Source organism: Rattus norvegicus, chromosome 5, assembly GCF_036323735.1.
Source record: "Rattus norvegicus strain BN/NHsdMcwi chromosome 5, GRCr8, whole genome shotgun sequence".
Lineage (NCBI taxonomy): Eukaryota > Metazoa > Chordata > Mammalia > Rodentia > Muridae > Rattus > Rattus norvegicus.
Window position 1 is genome coordinate 145610533 of NC_086023.1, and position 21852 is coordinate 145632384.

Genomic DNA, 21852 nt, shown 5'->3' on the forward strand with positions numbered 1-21852 from the left:
GGTCTGGGACTCAGCCCATTCTCTCCTGCCAAGTCACCAGAAGGGCAGGGTAAAGGCCGAGCACTGTACTAGACTGGGTGGGTGCCGGCCATGGGACTGTCTCCTCCCACCTTCCCAAAGGATCCCGCGTACACAGAGGGCCCCCCACCCGCCTACTGCAGGTCCTGGCTTTAGCTCTCCCGGTCGCCCCCTTCTGCTTCCCCTTCTCTCTCTGCTGCAGCTGCTCTGCCTCCCTAAAAAAGAAATGTCCAATGCGGTATTGTGCCGGTAGTCGGCCTGGCCCAGGTCCTCAGCGGACACTTGTCGCGTCCCCCGCGCAGAGCTGCGACCCGCACCGCAGAGGATCCCAACCCTTAAAAGGCCGCCGATTGGGCAGGGCAGGCCCGGGCGGGGTCAGCGGATTTGCGTGTCAGTAGCTCCCACACCCCTGCCGTCGAGAGCTGGGATTCTTTCAGTGGGTTCAAGCGCAACGGCTGGGTGCGCGGGGGTGGGGCACGGGCCGGGCGTTCGTCCCTGAGACTCGCAGGTGGAATGGGGGCGGGGTGGGACTGGAAAGACCCCAGGGAGCTTCCTCTTAGAAGTAAGTCAAAGTGAAACACTGTTCCCATCCCACCACTACATACAAACTTCAGAGGTTGCCTAGAGGTGGGGGACCTGTCCCCTTTCCCCACTGGCTTTAATCCTAACTGCCATCCCACAGGAGCACCGAATGCCAAGAGCTAACTTTAAACCTGATCCTGTTCACCCTCATTAGTTTGTACTACTTTTTATTCGGCGGACACGATGGAAGGAAGCTGAATCTCTAAGTTGCAAATGGTTGTGTCCTGAGTTCAAGAAGCAAGGCTAGAATTCAAAGCTCGGACTCGACATGATCTAATGCCCTTGGCTCCCAAGCTAACCCCAACACTGAGACAGGGAGGCAGGCGGAGGTGGGAGAAAAAGTCGCACCCTTTGATATCGGTGCGGACTGCGATCGTCGCCCCTAAGCCCCTCCACATAGAAGCTTCACCTTTGAAAAAGCGTGAACTTGACGAGCATTCCCTGGTCCCCGAAAACAGTGGTTACTCCTCCAAGGGTCCACCCAGGGAAGAACCAGTAGGAGGTGGAGGAAGAAACAGTTGAGGCAGATAGCCTTGGCCTGGAGAAGCCAGTCACAGTGATCTGATCATCACTGTATTTCTTTGTTGTGTGACTGGAGCTTCTTTCCATTCCTCCAGAATCCATGGACTCTCCTCCTGTACCAGGTACACTGCTCATACTGATTAGGCAGCTCGAATTTCTGAGCTGGGTGTGGTGGCACTCAGCACTCAGGAGGCTGAGGCAGGAGGATCTCAAGTTCCAGGCTAGCCTGAGCTACATAGTGAGTTCCAGCACAGCACATTCCTGACACACGGTAGGCACCGGTGAAACTCACGTTGGAAAAACGAACGGTACGCTGTATATAAAGCGCCTAGCATGCTGTAGGTGCCCACTATGTAGCTTTGCTCTTTACTGAGGGGCCCAGTTCCTGGAAATGTTGACTCTGAGTTTTGCAAGCCGAGCTTCATTCCTTTTTGGTTTTCATTTATGAAATTGAAGATGTGCTCCTTTGGGGAAAATTCCGAGGACCTAGACTGAATAAAATTATAGTTAAGAATGTAGAAAACCTTTTAAGATAGTGTATTTAAAGGAGAAGTGATCACTTCTGATGAAATATTAATAGTTCTGAAAATGTCACTCAGTGTTTGTGCCGCTTGGCATTTGGTTGGCTAACACCCATGCTTAGAGCAGAGTGCCAAGACCTTGCACTGCCCAGGCCACAGGATTCAGGAAAGCCAGCTGGCTCACCCTCTCCTCTGCTTTCTCTTCCCCTGAACAGGGGACCAGGCAGGCACTAGGGGGACTAAATCAGAAAGGATGGAAAAGAGGGTCGCCAAGCAGGTATAGTGAACAAAGAGAGGTGGCTTTCTCAGAGCACACAGGCTTTGGAAAAGATGCTGAAGACCCTTAAGTGCTGTCTTTAAAACTGCATAAAGCTACAACGGATCTGAACGCCACCAGCCGCACGGGGTTATTGAAATTTTAATTGTATTTTAACATACGTTTAAAAATTCAGTTCTTGGGCTGGAAAGAAGATGGCTCAATAGATAAAGGACTTGCCCTATAAGCAGGAGGTCCTGGGTTTAGATACCCCCAAAAGTGCAAAAGAAGCCAAGCAGCCCCGCACACCTGCATCCCCAGCACTGGGGGGGGGGGGGGGGTGGAGACAGGAGGATGCCCTGGATAGTTTGCTCTTAGCTCCATATAAGTTAGAGTTGTCTGAGAAGAGGGAATCATAATGGAGAAAGTACCTCCGTATAGGCCCGTGTATAAATCTGTGGGGCATTTTCTTAATTAGTGGTTGGTGTGGAGGGTCCATCCCACTGTAGGTCCTGGAGTATATCAGAAACCAAACTGAGCAAGCCAGCAGGAATGAGCCAGGAAGCAGCACTACCCCTCTACATCAGCTCCTGTCTCCAAACTCCTGCCTTGAGTTCGTGCCCTGACTTCCTTTGATAATAGACTGTGATATGGACCGCTAAACTGAAATAAACCTTTCTTGCTTTTAGTTATGGCGTTTTTGTCCCAGCAATAGAAACCTTGAGACACTGGGGGCAGCTGGCCAGCCAGTCTGGAATCAGTAAGCTCCAGGGTCCACAAAAGACCCTGTCTGAAAACTACAGAAGAGTAGAGGAAGGAACCCAACGTGTTGACCTTTGTCCTCCACACATGCATATACACACATAGGAGCATCCATGCACACGTGCATGCACACACCTATTTAAATAAAATAAAATTAGAAAAAATGGTTCTTTACCTGCTCTAGGCACCTCTCCGGTGCTCATGAGCCACCTGTGTCTGGGGTTACCATGTTGGATGACACAGAACATCCTACAAGACACATGGACTCTAGAGTCAAATTACTTGGGTTCACATGAAGGTTCCATTAGGCTTTGAGTTGTCCATCACCAGAAACTCAGCTCAACTGCTATGTCCTTTGGCCTGTTGGTTTGTTAAGGTCCTCACACTCTATGCCTATAACATAGAACTTTGCCTCCCGATAGTTCTGCAGGCTAGAAGTTCACGATAGAGGCATCAGTGGCTGTGGGAAGTTTGAGAATCAATGTTAATTACCAACTTGACATAATCTAGAACCACTTGGGAAGGGAGTCTTGTGGGCAAGACTGTGAGGGATAAGATAATCAATGTAGATTACGTTAATTGAGGTGGGAAGATCCACCCACTGTGGGCGGGGCCATTCCCTCTATGGGATCCTGAATAGAATAAGAGTGGAGACTGTTAGCTGTGTGAAGGAAGTCACTGCTTCCAACTCTTGACCTTGGATGTAATGCGACTAGCTGCTTCCGGTTGCTGCTTCCTTGGCATCCATAACCCCTAGGTAATGGATTATCACCTGCAGTTGTGAGCAAAATACATTCTATCTCCCTTAAGTGGCTTTTGTCTGTGTGTTTTATCCCAGCAACTGTTAAGAAACTAACACAGGATCTCTCACCCCTAAATTTAGAGGCATCTTCTCCCTTGTCTTGTGCTCTCTGTGCATGACTGTCTCAAACTCCCTCTAAGGGGCTGGGGAGATGGCTCAACTGGTAAAGAGTCATGCACGCACTGGGACTGGCTTTGACCCTCAGCCTCCAAGCGAGAAAGCTGGACACAGGGGTTCTAGCTAGCCTGTAATCTCAGTGTTGGGGAGGCGGAGAGAATCGACTCTTTGAGGCTGGATAGCACGGCAGTGGTCTAGATGCTCTATTGCGAAGTGATTGCCTAACACACAGTCATTGCTAGAACAGCACGCGGCACAGAAGAGTCCTACCAAAGCAACGTACGCTGGTTTGCTTTTTGATTACATTGAAACGTACGATATTGAAGTTTCCGAGCCACAGCTTCTGGGCTAAGTGTAGTGAGGGAGAATTTTAACTGTACTGGGGAAATCATCATATGAACCTCTCCAGGCTGTAATTATTTTTGCACATGCGTGTGTGTGAGTGTGTTTGGGGTGTGTGTGTGTGTGTGTTTGGTATGTGTGTGTGTTTGGTGTGTGTGTGTGTGTTTGGTATGTGTGTGTGTTTGGTGTGTGTGTGTGTATGTATGCGTGTTGCATATGTATGAACACCTCTGTGTGTGTGTGTGTGTCTGTCTGTCTGTCTGTCTGTGCATGGTGCATATGTATGGATACCTCTGTGTGTGTGTGCATGTTGCATATGTATGGACACCTCCGTGTGTGTGTGTGTGTGTGTGTGTGTGTGTGAGAGAGAGAGAGAGAGAGAGAGAGAGAGAGAGAGAGAGAGAGAGAGAGAGTGCTGTATGTGTGTGTTCCTGTGGAGGCCAGAGATTGACTTCAGGTGTCTTCCTTGCGACCTCTCCACCTTGTTTACTGGGGCATGGTCTCTCTCCCAACCAAGAGCATTTCTCGTGGTTTAGTTTAGCTAGCTATCTTGCCTAGGGAAATCTCTCTCTACCTCCCAAATGCTGGGACTATGAGAAGGTTACCGCAGCCACTTGGTTTGTTATGTGAATGCCGGGTAGATGAACTCTTTCTCCTTGCTTGTGCAGCAAGCATTTTATGCACTGTACCACCTCCCCCGCTGGCTGCACTTCCGAACACCAGTCATGAGCCCCCATAGGGCAAGGCCCAAGGATTAGGGAAATCCTATACCCTGGACAGATTTTGGCCTCAGGAAGGAGCAAAGCATTTTATCAGTGCATGGTGACATAGAGCGTGATGGCACAACCTAGGCTAATCCCAGCGTTCTGTGCCTTCAGAACCCAGGGCTGGTGGAAGCATGGAAGACAGTGTGCTGAACAAGACAGGCTTGGCTTCTGATGCTTTTTTTTTTTTAGGACTTGAAACCTGGCATTAATCGTCATAGACACCATTGCATTTATGAATTATTTTAACTTGAAAAGGTTCTTCAGTTCTCTGCTACTTTGACTATGACTCTAGGCAGTTTGATTTCACCCCTCTGTGCTTCGGTTGGCTTCTCTACAAACTGATGTAATAAAAACACCGGCCTAAGAGACGTGTTCGGTGCCAGGTGAGACAACATATAGAGCTCAGAAGTTAGCAGGGTGAACACAGCATTCCCGGGGACTGTTCACAGTCATTGGGGAGGGTTTCTGTTTTCTTCCCCCTTCCCACCCATCTCCTACTTCTAGCAAAACAAAAGCAAAAAACATGGTCCTGTGTAGCCCAAGGACAAGCTTCTGATCCTTTGGGCCCGACTTCCCAAAGATTTTCTGGGTTTACAGGCATGCAGTGCCATACCTGGCTTCCGAGATGCTGGAAACAGAATCCAAGGTTCGGTGATTGGTGGGCAAGCACCCCTGCCAAATGTACCAACTCTCTCCAGCCCCACGTTTTTGATTTGGAATCAGAAAACTCCCAGAGGAAGGCATCATTTCTAACACCCTCCAGTCAAAGCCCCTTCCATGTCGGACACAAGTATGACTAGGTTACAAAACTCAGAAAAGTGGGTGTGGCCTCTTTTAAAACCTTAACGGACCGTGCAGTCGACAGCTCAAAATGCTTACCCTAGCACACATAAAGGGAAAAAAGAAATCCAGAGAGGCAGCTGCCAGGAGGCTGAGGCAGAAGGATCTCTCCAAGTTCGAAGACAACTTAGTTTACAAAGTGAGTTCCAGGCCAGCCAGAGTTACTAGTAACCCTAGCTCAAACAAACAAACAAACGAACGAACAAAATCAATAAAAATAAACAACCAGAAAGCCAAGCCACACCCACCCTTTTCCTCCTCTGGCATGCTACTAAGCCTACCTCCTCCTCACATACTCTTCAAGTATAAAAGAACATTGCAAAGCTCTTTTGCCTCTTTGCTTTTGAAATTTTTTTTTGGCCAGGGGTAATTTATTTAATTTATGGTCAACTGCAGTTTCTCCCCAATCTTGGTGCCTACTCAGGAAATCTTGCGCAGAGAGGAAAAACTCTAACCTATAAATCCTTATCAAATGTAATTAAATCTTTATGCCTACCAAATTCGACAGTTAATGAAGTTGACATAATGTTACACTTTGCATTTAATTAAATATTTACTGATTCCCATGTTGCCATTTTCTCCTTTTTATTGTGAGGCTAATAAAATTTCCAAGCCTCAAATTCTTTTGGCAGTCCTTACAAACCTATGAAGACCACACACCCTGCGCCCCCCCCTCCCCCATTGCTATTTCCTTCGTATCTAAAAGAGTCAAACTGCCCAGAGGTGGGTCTGGGACATCTGAGGACTTCGAATTTCTTGAGGTACAAAGAATGAGAAGAAGGAAGTTGATGCCATGTTGTCTCAGCTACGGGAGGAAGAAGGCCGTAGAATAGCCGGCCATTTCCAGGGCTCTGGAAAAGAACACACAGTGTTTGGGAAGCAAGGCTGGATGACTCGGCGTCATCTGTCTCTAGGCAACATCACTGGTAATTCTTTACTACTGGTCCTGTGGTGGGGGATTGTTTCTCCTAACTGCCTCCCTTTTGCCCACAGGTGAGGAGGTAGGTAGGAGCTTGGAAGGTAGCAACTGAAGCCTTTGAGCTAAAATGCCTGCTCTGCTATTTGCTCTGTGCTTTTGGGATTGCAAAGGGACACAAATCTACAAGCAGTTAAGGGGCTTTGGAATAGAGAAATACAGGCTGGGGATATTTTAGCTCAGTGGTAGAGCTCTTGCCTTGCATGAGTGAGGCCCTAGGTTTGATTCTCAGCACTAAAAACAACTAACTGGCCAACTGACAACAACCAACAAACAAAAAAGAACTGGTGCAAGATGCATATGCTATTCCCAGTATGAGATCTGCCTCCTAGTACAATTAAATCAATCATTATTATCAGCAAATTTTATGAACCATTTTGTAAAAATGGCAGTCTATGAGAACTGCACTTAAAGTTGGGATAAAGAGAGGTCATGGTTGGTGAATGGAACAAATAGATAAAAAGGGAAGGACATGACTTCTCTTGGGTATGGTGGAGGTGAAAGTTTATTATAGGTATGTGGGAGAGCATGGTCAGTTGCAGATATCTGGGAGAGTATAGAGTGCACATGACCCTTGAGTCATGTGAGGACAGGGGCGAAGAGAGGGAGAGGAAGCAGGTTGCAGCAGCCTGGGGACCCAAAGGGAGTAAATGAAAAGATCAGGTAACCAAAATGGTTGGATTTTATAGGGGAGAATGTTGGACAGCTGGGGAAAGTAGCTCAGCCCCTGGACTAGAGAAGTTTAGGGTATGCTTGCCAGGAGGGCTGTTTAACAAGTAGGGGCTGCAGGATATGGGAGAGCCAGGTGGCCAGCATCCCTTTGATATGTTAATAGGCACCTTAGCAGTTTGGCCTGGGTTTGAAACCTAACAGTTGGCAGAAGTGACTGCAAGTGGCTCAATGAGACAACAAAGCCAGAATCAAGCTAGCTCTGCACCTCCACTCCCCCAGTTATACTAAGCACCAGGCCAGTTCTAGGGTTACTCTAGACAAGACCCCTGCTGAGTTGGCTGGGTTGTGACTAGTTTGTGAGGGAAGAGGAATCCTCAGTTAAGAAAACGCCCACACCCACCGGATTGGCCCATGAGGCGTATTTTTGATCGATGATTGATGGGGGAGGGCCCAGTTCATTGCGGGTGGTGCTACTCCTTGGCTGCTGGTCCAGGGTGTTAGAAGAAAGCAGTCTGAGCAAGCCCTGGGGAGTGGGCCAGGAAGAAACACTCTTCCAAGATCTCTGCATCAGCTCTTCCTGTGTTAGAATTCCTGTCCTGACTTCCCTTAGTACTGGGGAGTGACCGGAAGTGTTGGATGAAATAAAACCGCTATCTTCACAAGTTGTTTTGGGTCACGGTGTTTTATCAGCAGTAGAAACGCTACAAAAGACATCAGCTAGGAACTTCGTGCTTTAATTCTCCTTTCTCAACATCTGCACAGGGACATCGGTCACCAATAGGCATTCCTTCCAAACCTCTACCGCTGAGCTGCTCTAAGGCAGCTTTCAGATTTACACTACCAACTTTGGTACTGCAGAGTAAAGCCCAAACTTCCTCCTTTGGAAGAAGGTAGGAAGGCTGCTGCTTTTGAGCCCCTGAACTGTCTGCCTGTGTGGAGGTAATGAGACAAAACTAGGTACCCCTGCTTGTGAGCCCAAGAAGAGAAACAGATTTTTCATTTTATTTATTTATTTATTTCATTTCCCGACAGCAGAAAAGCACACATCTTCATCTGCAGAGACAAAGTCTTTCCTGGAAATAACCCCAAGCATGAATTTATCATGAGTCCTTGTATAAAGGACACTGAGTGACATAGTGGGCAATATATTCAATTCTGCTTTCATAGAGGACAGAAATGCTGTTAAGCTGGTCAGTTTCTCATGTCAGGGTTCTCTGAAGACAGAGTGTAGCATGAAATCATAATTCAGGGAAGGCATTTCTTTAAGAAATCCGGTCAATGAAGTCTAGGAGAGTGCAGTGAGTCAATTTCACAAATACTACCTACCGAGAACCTTCTTAAGAATCTGCCCCTGTTCATTCATGCACCCAGTTAGTGGCCCATCTCCCTATCCAGCCAGGAGTCCATCTATCTAACCTCTGTCAACTGGCCTACACTGAATGCCCACTGTCTAAGTTAGGTTTTTGTTCCTGTGCTAAAATACCCCAGTGACGGCAACTTAAGGAGGAAGGATTATCCAGGCTCAGGAAGAGCCTAAAAAGGAAGTTAGGTCATGCTATAAAACCCCAATGCCTGCCCCAAGTGACACACTTCCTCTGGCAAGGAGCCACTTCCTAATGCTTCCACGGCCTTCTTAGCCCGAGACCAGGAGTTCCAGCATGTGAACCTGTGTGAGATATTTCACTTTCAAGCCCCACCAAGGCCCCTGATAGGCACTGGTGAAGGTTGCTTGTAAGCTCTCAAGTCTGCACTAAGTTTTGAAGGGTGAGTAAGAGAAAGCCAGGTGGGGGCTGGGGAGATGGCTCAGCGGTTAAGAGCACTCACTGCTCTTCCAGAGGTCCTGAGTTCAATTCCCAGCAACCACAGGATGGTTGGCTCACAGCCATCTGTAATGGGAACCAATCCTCTCTTCTAGTGTGTCTGAAGACAGCTCCATTTTTATGGGGGCGCGGGGGGGGGAGGAGAGAGAGAAAAAGAAAGAGGGAGGGAGGGAGGGAGAGAGAGAGAGAGAGAGAGAGAGAGAGAGAGAGAGAGAGAGATATGCAGGACATGAGAGGGGCATCCCAGGTAAATGCACACAGCAGGACCCTGAAGGAAGGTTCCCAGTAGGAGTGAGAGGGAGCAGGGTGTTCAAGAACACAGAAACTGGAAACCGGTGTTTGTCTTGCAGGGGGGGGCTTAGCAGAAAGTTGGACTTCACCCTGAAGGCTCACAGAACGTGCAGGGAGGGCATTTGAAAAAAAGTAACTGACAGCAGCAAAGTGTAAGATTGGCTAGGGCAAGAGCAGAGGCCGGGCGCCTGTGACTTCATGGTTGGGCATAAACCAAAGGGCAGATAATGGAGTCTTGGTTGGGATCCTCGAGGTGTGAAGGAGGCTGACTTTAGAAGACATGCGCGCCAGCTGAGAGGGTCCACGGTGACCCTCCAGGCTTCTGGTTCTGCAAGGTCTATGGGTGTGTGGACAATGTTTCCTGAAAAGCACGACTGAAGAGAAATTAGAAATGAGTTCCGTCTGAGCAGGCTGGTCGGGAAAGTCTCCTGGGTCATTGGAAGAGGAAAGAATTTCAGGCACAGCACAAGCACTGAGAACTCAGGAGCCAAGATGAAGTTTGTGCCATCCTTGACTTCCAGTCAGCATGAGCGATACAGATGGGAAGCTAACCGTGACAGAGCCTGGAGTCACAGAGTGACTGACTTTTCTCCAGCTACAGCCTAGTGAGGGGTCTTTCTATTGTATTTTGCCTCCCTGCACTAGCCACTCTGGGCTCTTTTTCTAGAAAATGCTACTTCTTGCCCAGGGAACCCAACTTGGCTGAATGTGGAGCTCTTCTTGTTTCCACAACATCCCATCCCTCTACTAGCATAATTAACTGTGCTTTATTGTTTAACTCTTCTTAATTAACCATCACCTAAGTAAGGGCAGGAACCGTGGGGGATGTCTCTTTCTTTATGAGTGCTTCCTTGGGCCCTAGCACAGACCCCAGCGCATAAAGGAATACTTGTGACATGAATGGACGAGTGAATGAATGGATGAGTAAATGAATGGACTGCCTAGGAAAACAGAGAAAACAAAGAAAGCTATTCCAGGGCTCCACTAGCTATAACAGCCCCCAGTCACTCAATGGCTTATTGCTGTTAAAGAGTATTTTACACAAGGTGGCCCAAGATGGCTGTTTCTGGTGGGCAGGTGATTTTCCTTCCCGAGGTGACTTAGAGAGTCAGGCTTCATCTGTCTGTAGTTTAGCCATCCCCCAAATATTCTACACCCAGCCCACTCTTGCTTACATTCCTTTGGCTAGAACCTTGTCTCACATTACACCCAACTGCAAAGGTGGCTGGGAGATGTAGTCCTGCCTGAGCATTCACTTTTCACTGACAACTCAGCCTTAGTGAGTTTGGAAGGAGTCTCTCCAGGCATGGTAGGATAGTTAGCCACAGCCTTGGCCTCTGTCTCCTAGGTGCCAGCAGCACCTGTCAGTGTGATAACAAAAAATTTCTGCACACATGGTCGGATGTCCCCTGGGGGAAGAAGTTACCCCCTGCTAAGAATATTTTGGAAGCTGGATGTGATGGCCCGCCCTCTTTAAACCCAACACTCCTGAGGCAGAGGCAGATGGATCTCTGTGAGTTCAAGGCCAGCCTGGTCTGCATATCAAGTTTCAGTACAGCCGAGGCTGTCATACAAAGAAACCCTGTCTCATAAGAGATTACCTGGGGGAGGTGGCACTTGAGCTGAGCAGTCGTTAGGAGAGGAAATGATGTTGCAGGCAGGGGACGTGGAGTGAAGAAGAGAAACTGCTGTTAAGGGGATTGTGAAGTAGCTATGATAACCTAGGGCAGGTCTCCCGTTTCTATGGATTATGATTTGATACACAAAGGGAAAAGGTGATCTGTCTTGCCCCTGACATGAGCCTCGCTTCTTTCCTTCTTCCAGGATTAGAGATTTTCCCAGAAGAATAGGAAAGTTTGGTGGCCCCAGTACTCAGCAGCACAGAGGGTAGCATGGACTCCAGCTCTGCTCACTCCTCCCTCTGTGTTGGGAAGCTTGGTGTGGCTCTTCCTGGGCTGGTATTCATCCCATGACTCTGTCACCTGTCCTAATGGTACCACAGCACCAGCCTCACCCTTGAGAAACCCTCCCATCTTTTTAATCATACTGAGGATTAGAACCCCATCCTCAGCCAGACCCCAGCCTCCCTTCTATACACAGCCCTGGCTCTAAACTCCCCCTGCAGATTCCCTCCTCATTGCTGGACATCTATATCCACCCTAGCCCTCACAGGGCTGGAGCACCCACTACCTGCCCCCCATCCTCCCAACTTCCCCTTTCTCATTCCCTCTCCCTGAGCTTTAGAGGGCTCTTTGGGTCAGAATGAACATTTCAGAGCACCCAGACTACAGTCCTTACTTGAATCATGCTGAGCTCTCCAAAGCATCAGGCTTTGTTTTCCTTCTAAAACAAACTCCGATCTTATCTAGATATTAGGCTTATCTTGGCAAGTCACTACACCGCATTGGACTCTCTTCTCTCTCTCTCTCTCTCTCTCTCTCTCTCTCTCTCTCTCTCTCTCTCTCTCTCTCTCTCTCCCTGAAATGTGATATTATGAAGAGACCTCGACCTAGGGCTGCCTATTGCTTTTCTGTGGAATGGAAGAGGTGGGCTGACAGCCACACTATCCCAGGCTTGAGGCAAGAGGGCTTGGAAGGGCTCTGATTCCTACTTCTCAGCCCCTCTGAAAGTTATCACCATTCCCCCATTCCTCCTGTCCTGCCTTTGCCCATATAGTCAGATCTGAGGCTCAGACCATTGCACTGGTCTCCGGAGGGCTCAAACCTTTGCTGTCTTCCTCTCGTTTTCATTTCTCAAAGAGAAGCCAGAGTACATGAAGGGTTGTATCACTTGGTTCCCATAGAAATAAAAGTATACTCTTAAATCGGTACTTCACCCACCTTCTATAGTAGACCCTGCTACAGCCCCCCGTGATGTTCACATACTAGCAAACAAATAAACAAAACCAAAAACAAACAAGCAAAAAGCAACCCCAAAGAACAACAAAACCCCCCTCTCTTTTGCTCCTTCACCCACCTCCATGCTGGGGATCACGCTGCCAACCCACAGTCCACCACCGAGCTCCACCCTTATCCCTACCGAGCTCCACCCTTATCCCTACCAAACACCCTTTGTCATCCATCCATCTGCTCCTCCTGCACCAGAAAAGTCCTTCCCACGTCTTAGGGACTGAGCTGTGCTCCCACTTCACAACAAACATAACTTGATGCCCTGCTCTCCCATTTCTATTATGTGACCTGATTTGGAGTTAGTCTTTAAAGGGGGTAATCGGAGTAAAAAGGAGATGTTAGGGTGGGATACTGACCCCAAATGATAACTCTCCTTCTAAACAAGAGGAAGTCTGGATTCCTGTGTGAGGAGATGGGGGAACAAGGGAAGATGGGAGAAGTCATTTGTACCAACAAGCCAGGGAGACCTCAAGAGGAAGCAAGCCAGAAACCAAGCCCCGGGCATCTTGAGACTCCATAGCTGTGAGGAAATCATTAAACCACACAATGAGCAGCTATCTCAGCCCAAGCAAACAGATATACCTCGTTCCTACTGCATAAGGATAAAGTCCAAATCCTCACCAGCCATGGAGATCTATGTGACCTGCCTCCTGGCTTTTGGGAGAGGGGGGCGGGTATCCTGCATCTCTGTTCATCTCAATTTAGCCTTACCCTCTGTAGTGGTCTGAATATGCTTGGCCCAAAGAGTGGCACTATTAGGAGGTGTGGCCCTTTTGGAGGAGGTGTGGCCTTGTTGGAGGAGGTGTGGCCTTGTTGGAGGAGGTGTGGCCCTTTTGGAGGAGGTGTGGCCCTTTTGGAGGAGGTGAGGCCTTGTTGGAGGAAGCCCACCGTGGGGGTGGGCTTTGAGACCCTGTTCCTAGCTGTATGGAAGTGAGTTTTTCCTGGCCGCAGTCCTGTTAAGCTGCAGAACTCTCAGCTCCTCCTGTGACAATGTCTGCCAGGACTCTGCCATGCTCCCCACCATGATGGTAGAGGACTGAACCTCTGAACCTATAAGCCAGCCCCCATTAAAATGTTGTTCTTTATAAGAGCTGCCTTGGGCACTCCAATGGAAACTGTAACTAAGACACCCTCTGTCACTTGGAGCTTCCACAAGGAAGGTCTTGCCTGTTCCCTCTCTATAGAAACCCCTTTGCAACTTGATTAATTTTAGGGCCATTTTCAGGGCCACGTCAGAGAGGGCTTCTCAGACACACCCTGTGACACTTACTCCATATTCGCTCATGTTTCCTTCATCAGGAACCTTAGACATGGTTGCTTAAATGGCTCCACTGAGTCAAGAGCCGTGCACCATCCTGTATATTTCTCTCTCTCTTTCTTTTAAAGATTTACTTATTTATTATATATAAGTGCACTATAGCTGTCTTCAGACCCACCAGAAGAGGGCGTCAGATCTCATTACAGATGGTTGTGAGCCACCATGTGGTTGCTGGGATTTGAACCCAAGACCTCTGGAAGAGCAGTCAGTGCTCTTAACCACTGAGCCATCTCTCACGGCACCCAGACACATCGTACTGCTCAATAAATATTTGTAGAGTAAATGGATCTTCATCCTCTTCAAGTCTTTATCCTGCCTCAAGGTCCAGCCCAGATCCTCCTTGAATTAGCCTTCTGATATATCAAGTTCAAAGCCCACTTAGTGTGCTCATGTGACTCTATGAAGTATGCCCCTTCTCCAACCGTGGTGATTATAGCTGTCTGACTGTATCAGTTACCTGTGGGTTTCCACCTCTGTTTCCTCCCTAACCAGGACTACACACTGAGCATCTCCACAGGGCTCACCGTACAGCCTAGTGCAGGGCCCCTGAACACAGGAGGCGCTGTGTAAATTTGTGTAGACCCAAATAGATCAGAGTAAGCCCCAGAGCTGGAAGACGTAAGTGGGTCGTTTTCAGGGATTAAAAGTGTGCCCCTGCCTTCCACAGCCCCTAGGAAGAGTGGTGAGACAAACATTTCTTTTCCCGGAGGAATAAAGGGTGAACCTCAGCTGTCAGTTCCAGTCAGAGCTGGTTTCTTCGGTAGGAGAAAAATCCATTGGCTTTGAGCCCCAGAATTATGGAACGACCCAGCTGTGAGGCCGCAGAGGTCTCGCCACCATCGCGTGCCTTTTCCCTGGAAGAGAACTCTGCCTAGGAGGGAAGGGCCTAGTGTGAATCCTTGGCATGACACAGGCAACCAGCAACCTCCCCGAAGGCCACAGCATCATACCCTCCCCCACTCTGCAAGACTGGTAGAAAGGCACAGCCAACCTCAGCTAGCTGAGCTCTTTCGGGGCCTGGGTCTGGACAATGAGAAACGAACAGCCCCCTCCTCGCTGCCCTAGGCTTATAAAGCAAGCCTTTCACTGAGGCTTTCTGGCTGCTTCAGTTGGTTCTTGGCACTCAGAGAGGCTGTGTCGGGATGGGCCAGTGTGATGGGGGTGGGGAATGGGACCCGCGATTCACAGAATTCTCCATACCCACTCCGGGGGCCACTAGGCTGGTTCCCCAGCTGTGGGATGAGCTCATGCAGGGAAACCGGAACCACCAGGGTTGGGGTGGGGGGAAGAGAAAGACTCGTACCAAGCGCTCTGAGAAAGTGTGGTTCTGTGGAGCAAGTTTTGGGTGGGAGTAAGAACTAGCGTCCACTCCTCCTCCGGCATATCCCTCTCCCCTCCAACCCCACACCTAACCCCGAAGCCTTGTCGCATGCCTTTCCTGGAAAGTTCCCAGGCTCGCCCACAGCTTGGGTTGCAGAAACCCCCTAACCCAAGTTGCCAACCCTTAGGTCTTAGCCCTTCCCAGGAAATGTCCGGGTCTCGCCGCCCGCCATCAGTGTTCCCGGGCTTCTGAGTCTCTAGGATGTCAGGACGCCAGCTTGGCCAAATCACTTGATTGCCAGACTGCCTAAACGCAAGATCTGCCTCTCTGGGTGACTCTGGCAGAGGGGGGTGGGATATATACCGGCAGGTGCTTTTACGCTGCGCTCGCCAGGCGGAGCCTCCTCCTCCTGCCTTGTCGCCCGTGGTCCCCTCCGGCCTCCCTCATCTCCCTAGGCGTCTCTTAGCCCTAGGCAGGAGTTTGGCGTAGACAACGAAGGGGCCCTCGTGACTGGAAGAGCAGCCTAGGGTAGACCAGCCTGAGACCGCTGCTGAGACGGAGTAGGGGGTGGGACCTACGCTGAGTCCTTGTAGGTCTGAAGGCAGCCGCTATCCACTGTGGAAGATAAGGTCTCACTTCCTTAGGAGAAACTCGTCTGGCTTTGGGCCCTGGTTGGATCGGTGTGGGGGACAAGCAGGGCCCAGTCATTTAAATTAGAGGGTAAATTGTGCAAGGAACTCTTACACAGCCTTTCACCAATCCCATACCCCTCCCGCCCCCAATCTCGGTATACATCCCTGCAGTTTTTTCTTAGGCTAGTGGTAGGAATACCCTGGACTGAATGAAGGGGACCATTCACCCCCTGTTTCACTCACCCTTCAATTCTTAACCCTGTCTTCTTCTATGTCCGCGCACCCATCTCTTGGGATGAGCTACTGTGAATTGAGCTCCAGAGTGTCCTCCCCAGACCCAAGACTACAAGTTCAAAGCCAGTACCCAAGATTTTCTCTTAAGAGCCACGACTCGGGGAACTGCAATCTTCTTTGGTTACCTTTCCCCAGACAGTATTCCCATTTCCAAACGTGGAGGAGGCGTGTATGTGCCTGTGTATGCAAGAGAGTGTGTTTCTATGCGTGTGTGTGTGTGTGTGTGTGTGTGTGTGTGTGTGTGTGTACGGGAGGGGGTGTACTAATGGTGATCTTATAAATGAAAGCCGGACGACTGAACTTAAAAGAAACTGGTCAATTATAAAACAAATAGAAATAAACAACCCTTTAGATGTAATTTGTGTTTTATTAGGAGGTGCAGGTGGCGCTGAAGAACACCCCCCCCACCCTTTTTTTTTCTTCCCTTAACTGCGCCTCCACCCCCAGCATTTGGAGCGGCGGAGAAGCGGCTCCGGAGTGATTAATCCGGGGATAATTCACCCCCCCGCCCCCCGGCGCGAACCCCGCGAAGCGGGATTGGAGCGAGTCATTTCCGAGAGCGCAGCGCGCCTCTCCCCGGCCGGGCGGACACTTGGTTCATTCCAGCCGCAGAAGCTCAGGGCTCCCGCGTACCGGGATTTTTTTTCCCCCTCCCGGAGCAGGAAGAAAAAAAAAAGCTACAGAGCTCTCCTGACCTCCTTTCTCCTCCGCGGCGAGCGAAGCCTCTCCCTCGGGCTGCCGGCCGCGCTATGCCGCGCTCGCGGGGACCGGAGCAAGGATGTTGCGGCTGCCCGGCAGGGAGGGCTCGCGGCGAAATCGGGATTTGGGCGCTTGTGCCGGGCACCGGTAGTCGCTGGGGCCGCCCGCCTCCACCACCGCCGCCGCCGCCGCCGCCGCCACCACTGCTGCTGCTGCTGGGCTGGGGGCTGCTCAGTGCCTCGGCTGCCGCGGGTGAGTCTGGCCGCGCCGCGCGCCCCACCCGAGCCCACCCAACCTCGACGCGGTCCCAGTCCCTTCCCCCACCCCGGCTTGGCTTCCTCCTTCCGATTACCCACCCTGCTGCTCATCCTCTCTCTGTCTGTCCAGATCTTCGACCACATCCTCACCTCTACCCTCATGGACGTCCCCAACCCCAGTAGCAACTTAGCCGGATCCGGCCGGTATGGGGGGCCTGGGAGACAGACATCCCCCTCGGCGGGTTGCGGGGCACCTGGACTGTGGCTTCAGTTTTTTCCAGTCTCCCAGCCCCCCAAGATGCCAGGCTTTTCCGGGATAAACTTTCCCAGAGCCCTACTCCCCCATCTCTTCCTATTCCGCCTGGCACACCCGTCCTGGGGGTTGGAGAAGCTCGGCGCGCCCCCTCCGCGTCTGCAGGGTCTGTCTTTCCCTGCCCCCGCCCATTTTCTCCGACCAAAGCCTTTGCCCCCGCCCAAACATCCCTGAGACTGCGGTCGCCACCCACCTCCTCACACGCCCTCCGCCCCCTCGGTGCTTGGGCTGGAGGCGGAATGCAGGTGGGCGCGCGCCCAGGTCGGGGGTCCGTGAAATCTTTCTTGAAGGGCTCATGTGGGGAGCTGGAAGGAGGTTGAACCACTGGAGGTGGAGGCTGAGGTCGTGTCGGGTAGGGAGGGAGGAGGGAGAATGTCGCTGCCAGGGTCCGCGCCGACACATCCCCTCTGCTCCGTTCCCACTCCGCGCCAAAGTGCCCTTTCCCGCGCCCTGCTGCAGCCAAACGTCTGGGCTGCGGCATCCGTGGCTCGGGTGGCGGACTCGATCTCGTTAAGCCTGCCCGGACAGACCTGAAGGGTGTGGAGAGTCCCGGGACTTTAGGATGGATGCATGGTTGCAGCTATAGTTCGAGAGGAGAGACATGTGGACATTTTAGTGAGCCCAGTCACACTAAAGGTTGCTGGTTTCAACTGGTCTCCTACTCTACCCAAGGCACCTTCGGATGCTTAGCCACAACCTAGAAAGTTCCGTGTGCTCCTGTGGGGACCGGTCCAAACAGGGATGCCTGAAGCTGGGTTTTCACTTCGCTAGATGCTGACACGCGCTGGGGAAGAAAACCCTAAGCACCTGATGCCTGGGCCTGGAGCCCGGACACCCCAGCACAGAGTAGCGGGTTTGTTGCTTGTTTGCTTGGTGTTTTAAAACCACAGGTTGAGCCTCTCAAGCCTTGTCCTGGGCCATCCCCAAACCCTATCGCTTCTTGGAAAGTGCGCCCCTCCCGTGGTTGGCCAGTGCGTGGTAAAAACTCTCAGGCCCTCTCTAGCTTTCAGCATCTTGTGCACTGTTCCCTCGGATCTTGTCATTCACCATATAGCCATTTGGTGTTGGGGTTCCTTGTCAGGGAGGGCTCCCCAAGACAGTCTTGTCTGTTTATCCCTACTTGACCGGACTTTCTCAGGTAATCCTAAGGAGTCATAGCCACTGACACCCAGAGAGGGGCGCCCGCGGTGCGCGTGCCTCTCAGCTTTGGCCTCTCGCACACCCACACCTACCGGGAGGCTCTGCTCACACCAAAGCTTCTGGTCACCGAGACTTCTCACATGAGCTATGGGGTCCGTTCTTACTTGCTGTGGGGCCCATTGGATGTTTGCCCGGGCAAAGGCCCCCTCTGCCTTGGCCAACTGGAACTTGTTTGGGATTGCTAAATTTGTTTTCCTTGCTAGGTTTGTCCCTGCCCCCTGTATAGTATGCCATGCCCCTGGGGAGAGAAAAAGGCCGACTCACCAGGGCCTGCACAGTGTTCTGCAGTGCTGGAAGGCTGCCTCTTTGAGATCCATTTGTCGTTGTCTTTTGGGTAGATACGTAAGCTGGAGTGTGTGTGTGTGTGTGTGTGTGTGTGTGTGTGTGTGTGTGTGTGTGTGTGTGTGTGTGTCTACAGGAGGGGCAGTTGCTCTCTGGAGGGCCCAGCTCTGACTTTCAGACCTCGTTTCTTTCCAAAGCGTTCCTGTGCATTTCCGAGTATTATCCGGACTTGTAGGTAGGCAGCAGACATTTGGAAATGGAGTTTAGTGACGGGAGGGCTGCAGGAAGTGGTGTGAGAGGCATGGGAAAAGGCATTCCCTTTTGTGATCCCTTCACACTGTGGACTATGCAAGACACTTTTGGGGGTTTAGTACCTCCCTGGGCTAGATAGAATGACTATGAGGATTTGAGTGTGTGTGTGTGTGTGTGTGTGTGTGTGTGTGTGTGTGTGTGCCTGTTTCCCATCCTTCCTAGCCTGCCTCCCATCACACTCCTACCTCCACCACTGTAGGACCCCAGCCTCCCTAGAGACCTTTCTTCAATTACCTCCTTCCTACTCTCTTCCCTCAGTCATCCCCTCTCCTTGAAACCTGTTTCCCCTCAGCCTGTAAGCACATGGATCTTTCACATAAAACCCGCCGAGAAGATGTCTTGCTTGGCCTTCCTGACCCCATTCAACCACCTTGCTGTCTGCCCAAACTCTTTTCAAAGGGGCCATTCGTTTACTTTCCCTGCTCCCTGCCGTTCCCTGAAGCTTGGCACTGAAATGTTTTTGGAGAGACCGTTGTGCTCACCCAATCACCTCACCGCTGATCCTACTGCACTCTGCCTGCCTATTCCTGTGGCCTCAGGCCCTCTGGACCACTGCTTTTGAAGTCTCCTTTGCAGTCTGTTGGGATTCTGTGCTCCACCACGTCCTCCTCTCTAAGACAAACACTCAGCTTCCTCCCTGAAGTATGATACCCAGGAGCAATCACCCTGTCCTCACTCTCCTGGTGAGCTCACCTCGCTCAGTCCTCTAAGCTCACGTGCTTCCAGACAGATCTGCCCTGACAAACTCTGTGTCTGACGGCTTCCTAGTTTGTAGATAGCTCAGTCCTTTCAGCCTGCGCACCCACCTGCCCTCAGGGCACCTTCCCAAGGCAGGTACAGTCACAGCTTCCCTCCAGAGCTGCCCAGTTTCCCAGCCTTAGGTGGACCCTCCCCTTCCTCCATGTCATTGGCCATTGAGACCTGAAATTTGACACCCTCAGTTCTTAAGAGGAAAGAAAGGAAAAAGAAAGCTTCAAAGAAAGAAAAATAGAAAAGAAAAAAGGCTGGGACATCCCCTGGTCCTTAAGGAGTGATTCCAAATGGGACTTACATTAAACTCTATATGTCAAGGAGTTCTGACTTTTCTCCCATGTCCTCACCTTGATGGTTTAAAAAACTAAATTTTAAACTAAATGCCGTTTGCACTGCTTGTCACTGAAGGGCTAACTTTTAGTCTGCCTCTTGCACCAGAAGGACCCAGGTTCAGTCATGGTACCCAGTCGATGTGAAAGCGTTCATGTGAAAGCGTTCGTCTCAACTACTAAACTGAGCACCAAGAAATGGTGCTTTATTTCCCAGCACCCAGCACCCAGCTCTCAGCCAGGCCGGCTCAGCACTGAGCTGCTGTTTGACTGACGGACAGCTCTTCCCCCCAGCAGATGGTTTTCGAAATTCTCTCTTCCTTGAACAGTTTTCCAGGGACTGTGAGTTTCAGGGACAAAGGAAGCCAGCTGGTTTGCAGAGGTAACACAGTGACAGATCCCGAGTTCCTAGTTGGTTTGCCTTAAAACTAAATGTCACAGGTTGATGAGCTAATGCCTCAGGTTTAAGCATTGCAACAAATCCTCAACACCCCCGACCCCCGACCGGGGAATGAGCAAGGAAAGCCATTTAACTGCTCAAGTCACCAAGGTGTGTTTGGACTTGAAGCCTCATTCACAATTGATTCGTGGGTTTGTTTTTTTTTTTTTTTTTCTTTTTCTTGTTTAATAAATAGCCCGACTGTAGTCGAGCAGGCGGTTCTGGTCCTATCTAGGGTTGGTGACTCTCTGACTCTGTTCAAGGAGAAGCTAGAATTAAAGGGCTGAAAAGCCTAGTGGGTAGGGCCTGATACCCGGGTGGGCTCTGTTGGGGCAGGAGAATCCAGCAGGTGGCTTTGGCATCAGCAGCAGCAGCTCCTGTGCCTGGTTCATCCGCTTCATTTTCACCACCACGGGAGCGGGTTTCAGGGGATCCAATTGCTCCACAGAACACAGGTTCCTGTCAGAGACCTGGCTCATCTGAGCTCTCCGAGGTACAGGGCCCCCAGCTCCAAAGAGACAAGTCATTCCCCTGTTAGGGCTCAGACTCCAGAAGAGAAGGGAAGCTGTCCAGGCTTGTACTTACCTTGAGAAGATGCAGCTTAAAGGGGAGGGCAGGTCTGAGCAGCAGCTCGGAGGACAGGGAGCCAGCCCAAGCAGCTGTGTGCTTTTACCATGTGCTCTTCAAGCTCGAGTTCTCACAAAGTTGTCTGGACAGCCAGGGCAGTGACGCCTTTAGCTAAGGTTCTCCGAGAGCTCACTGGAAAAGTCTGAGGTTCTGTCATGGATTAACTCGGTTTCTACAGCACTGGCCCAGGCAGGGTTCGGACCCAGGACTACCAGACTTGGGATCCCTTACACATTCCTTCAAATGCCCTTCATCTCCGGGGAAACAAACAGTAGCAGCCACTTGGAATCCTTCTGCCGTGGATCCTGAACTTTTCAGTCAGCATAAAAGCCATGGTTCCTCCATCTTCAGTGCAAATGTCTGAGATGAGTGCAAAGTTGCTTTGCTGTTAAACCCAGCACCTACGTAGGTGAAACTCTGCTGCTGGTGCTTAGACCTCCCTACATCGTGTGAGAGCAAGAACTTCGGCTTCCTGCCCAAGACCCCTTCAACTTCAGTCAGCTTTTTGCCTGAACTGTGAAGTTTCCGGGGTGACAAAGCCCTCATTTATACTTTCTTTCACATGGCCTAGGCCCGAAAATGGTATGGGGTTTCCCAGTCTAACTGTAATGGATCATGCTTCAGGAGAGTCCTGGGTGGCCAGCCACAGTGAGCTATAATCCGAGAATTGCATCTGGTATAAGCCAGGAGCATCAAGGCCAATACACAGAAAGCTGTCGTGTCAGTTCTTGAGCCTGTCGGCATCGGATATCTGGGTGGAGAAGGAGCTCTTGACTTCTGGCTCCTTGTTGGGGAGAGTTTTCCCACTGAAAACTCCATTTTACCTTCCACCTATCTGTTGCTATATCCTTGGCAAATTTGAAAACTGAACCTGTTCTC

General features: G+C 50.6%; 1 protein-coding gene across 7 annotated transcripts in view; it reads left to right on the plus strand.

Moving 5' to 3' along the window:
- Positions 1-16290: 16290 nt before the first annotated feature.
- Csmd2 (CUB and Sushi multiple domains 2) overlaps positions 16291-21852 on the plus strand; it is a 569993-nt gene continuing 564431 nt past the window's right edge. For 3 of the 7 annotated variants that reach the window (XR_010066640.1, XR_010066641.1, XM_063288624.1), the window contains exon 1: positions 16295-16713. Coding sequence is in view for 1 of the 7 variants with exons in the window: in XM_063288624.1 (XP_063144694.1) it covers positions 16512-16713 (202 nt within the window). In the remaining 6 variants the exon portion in view is untranslated. Of the gene's footprint in view, positions 16714-21852 lie in introns of all 7 variants that reach the window. The other 4 variants (XR_010066642.1, XR_010066643.1, XR_010066644.1 and 1 more) reach the window with 2 other exon arrangements.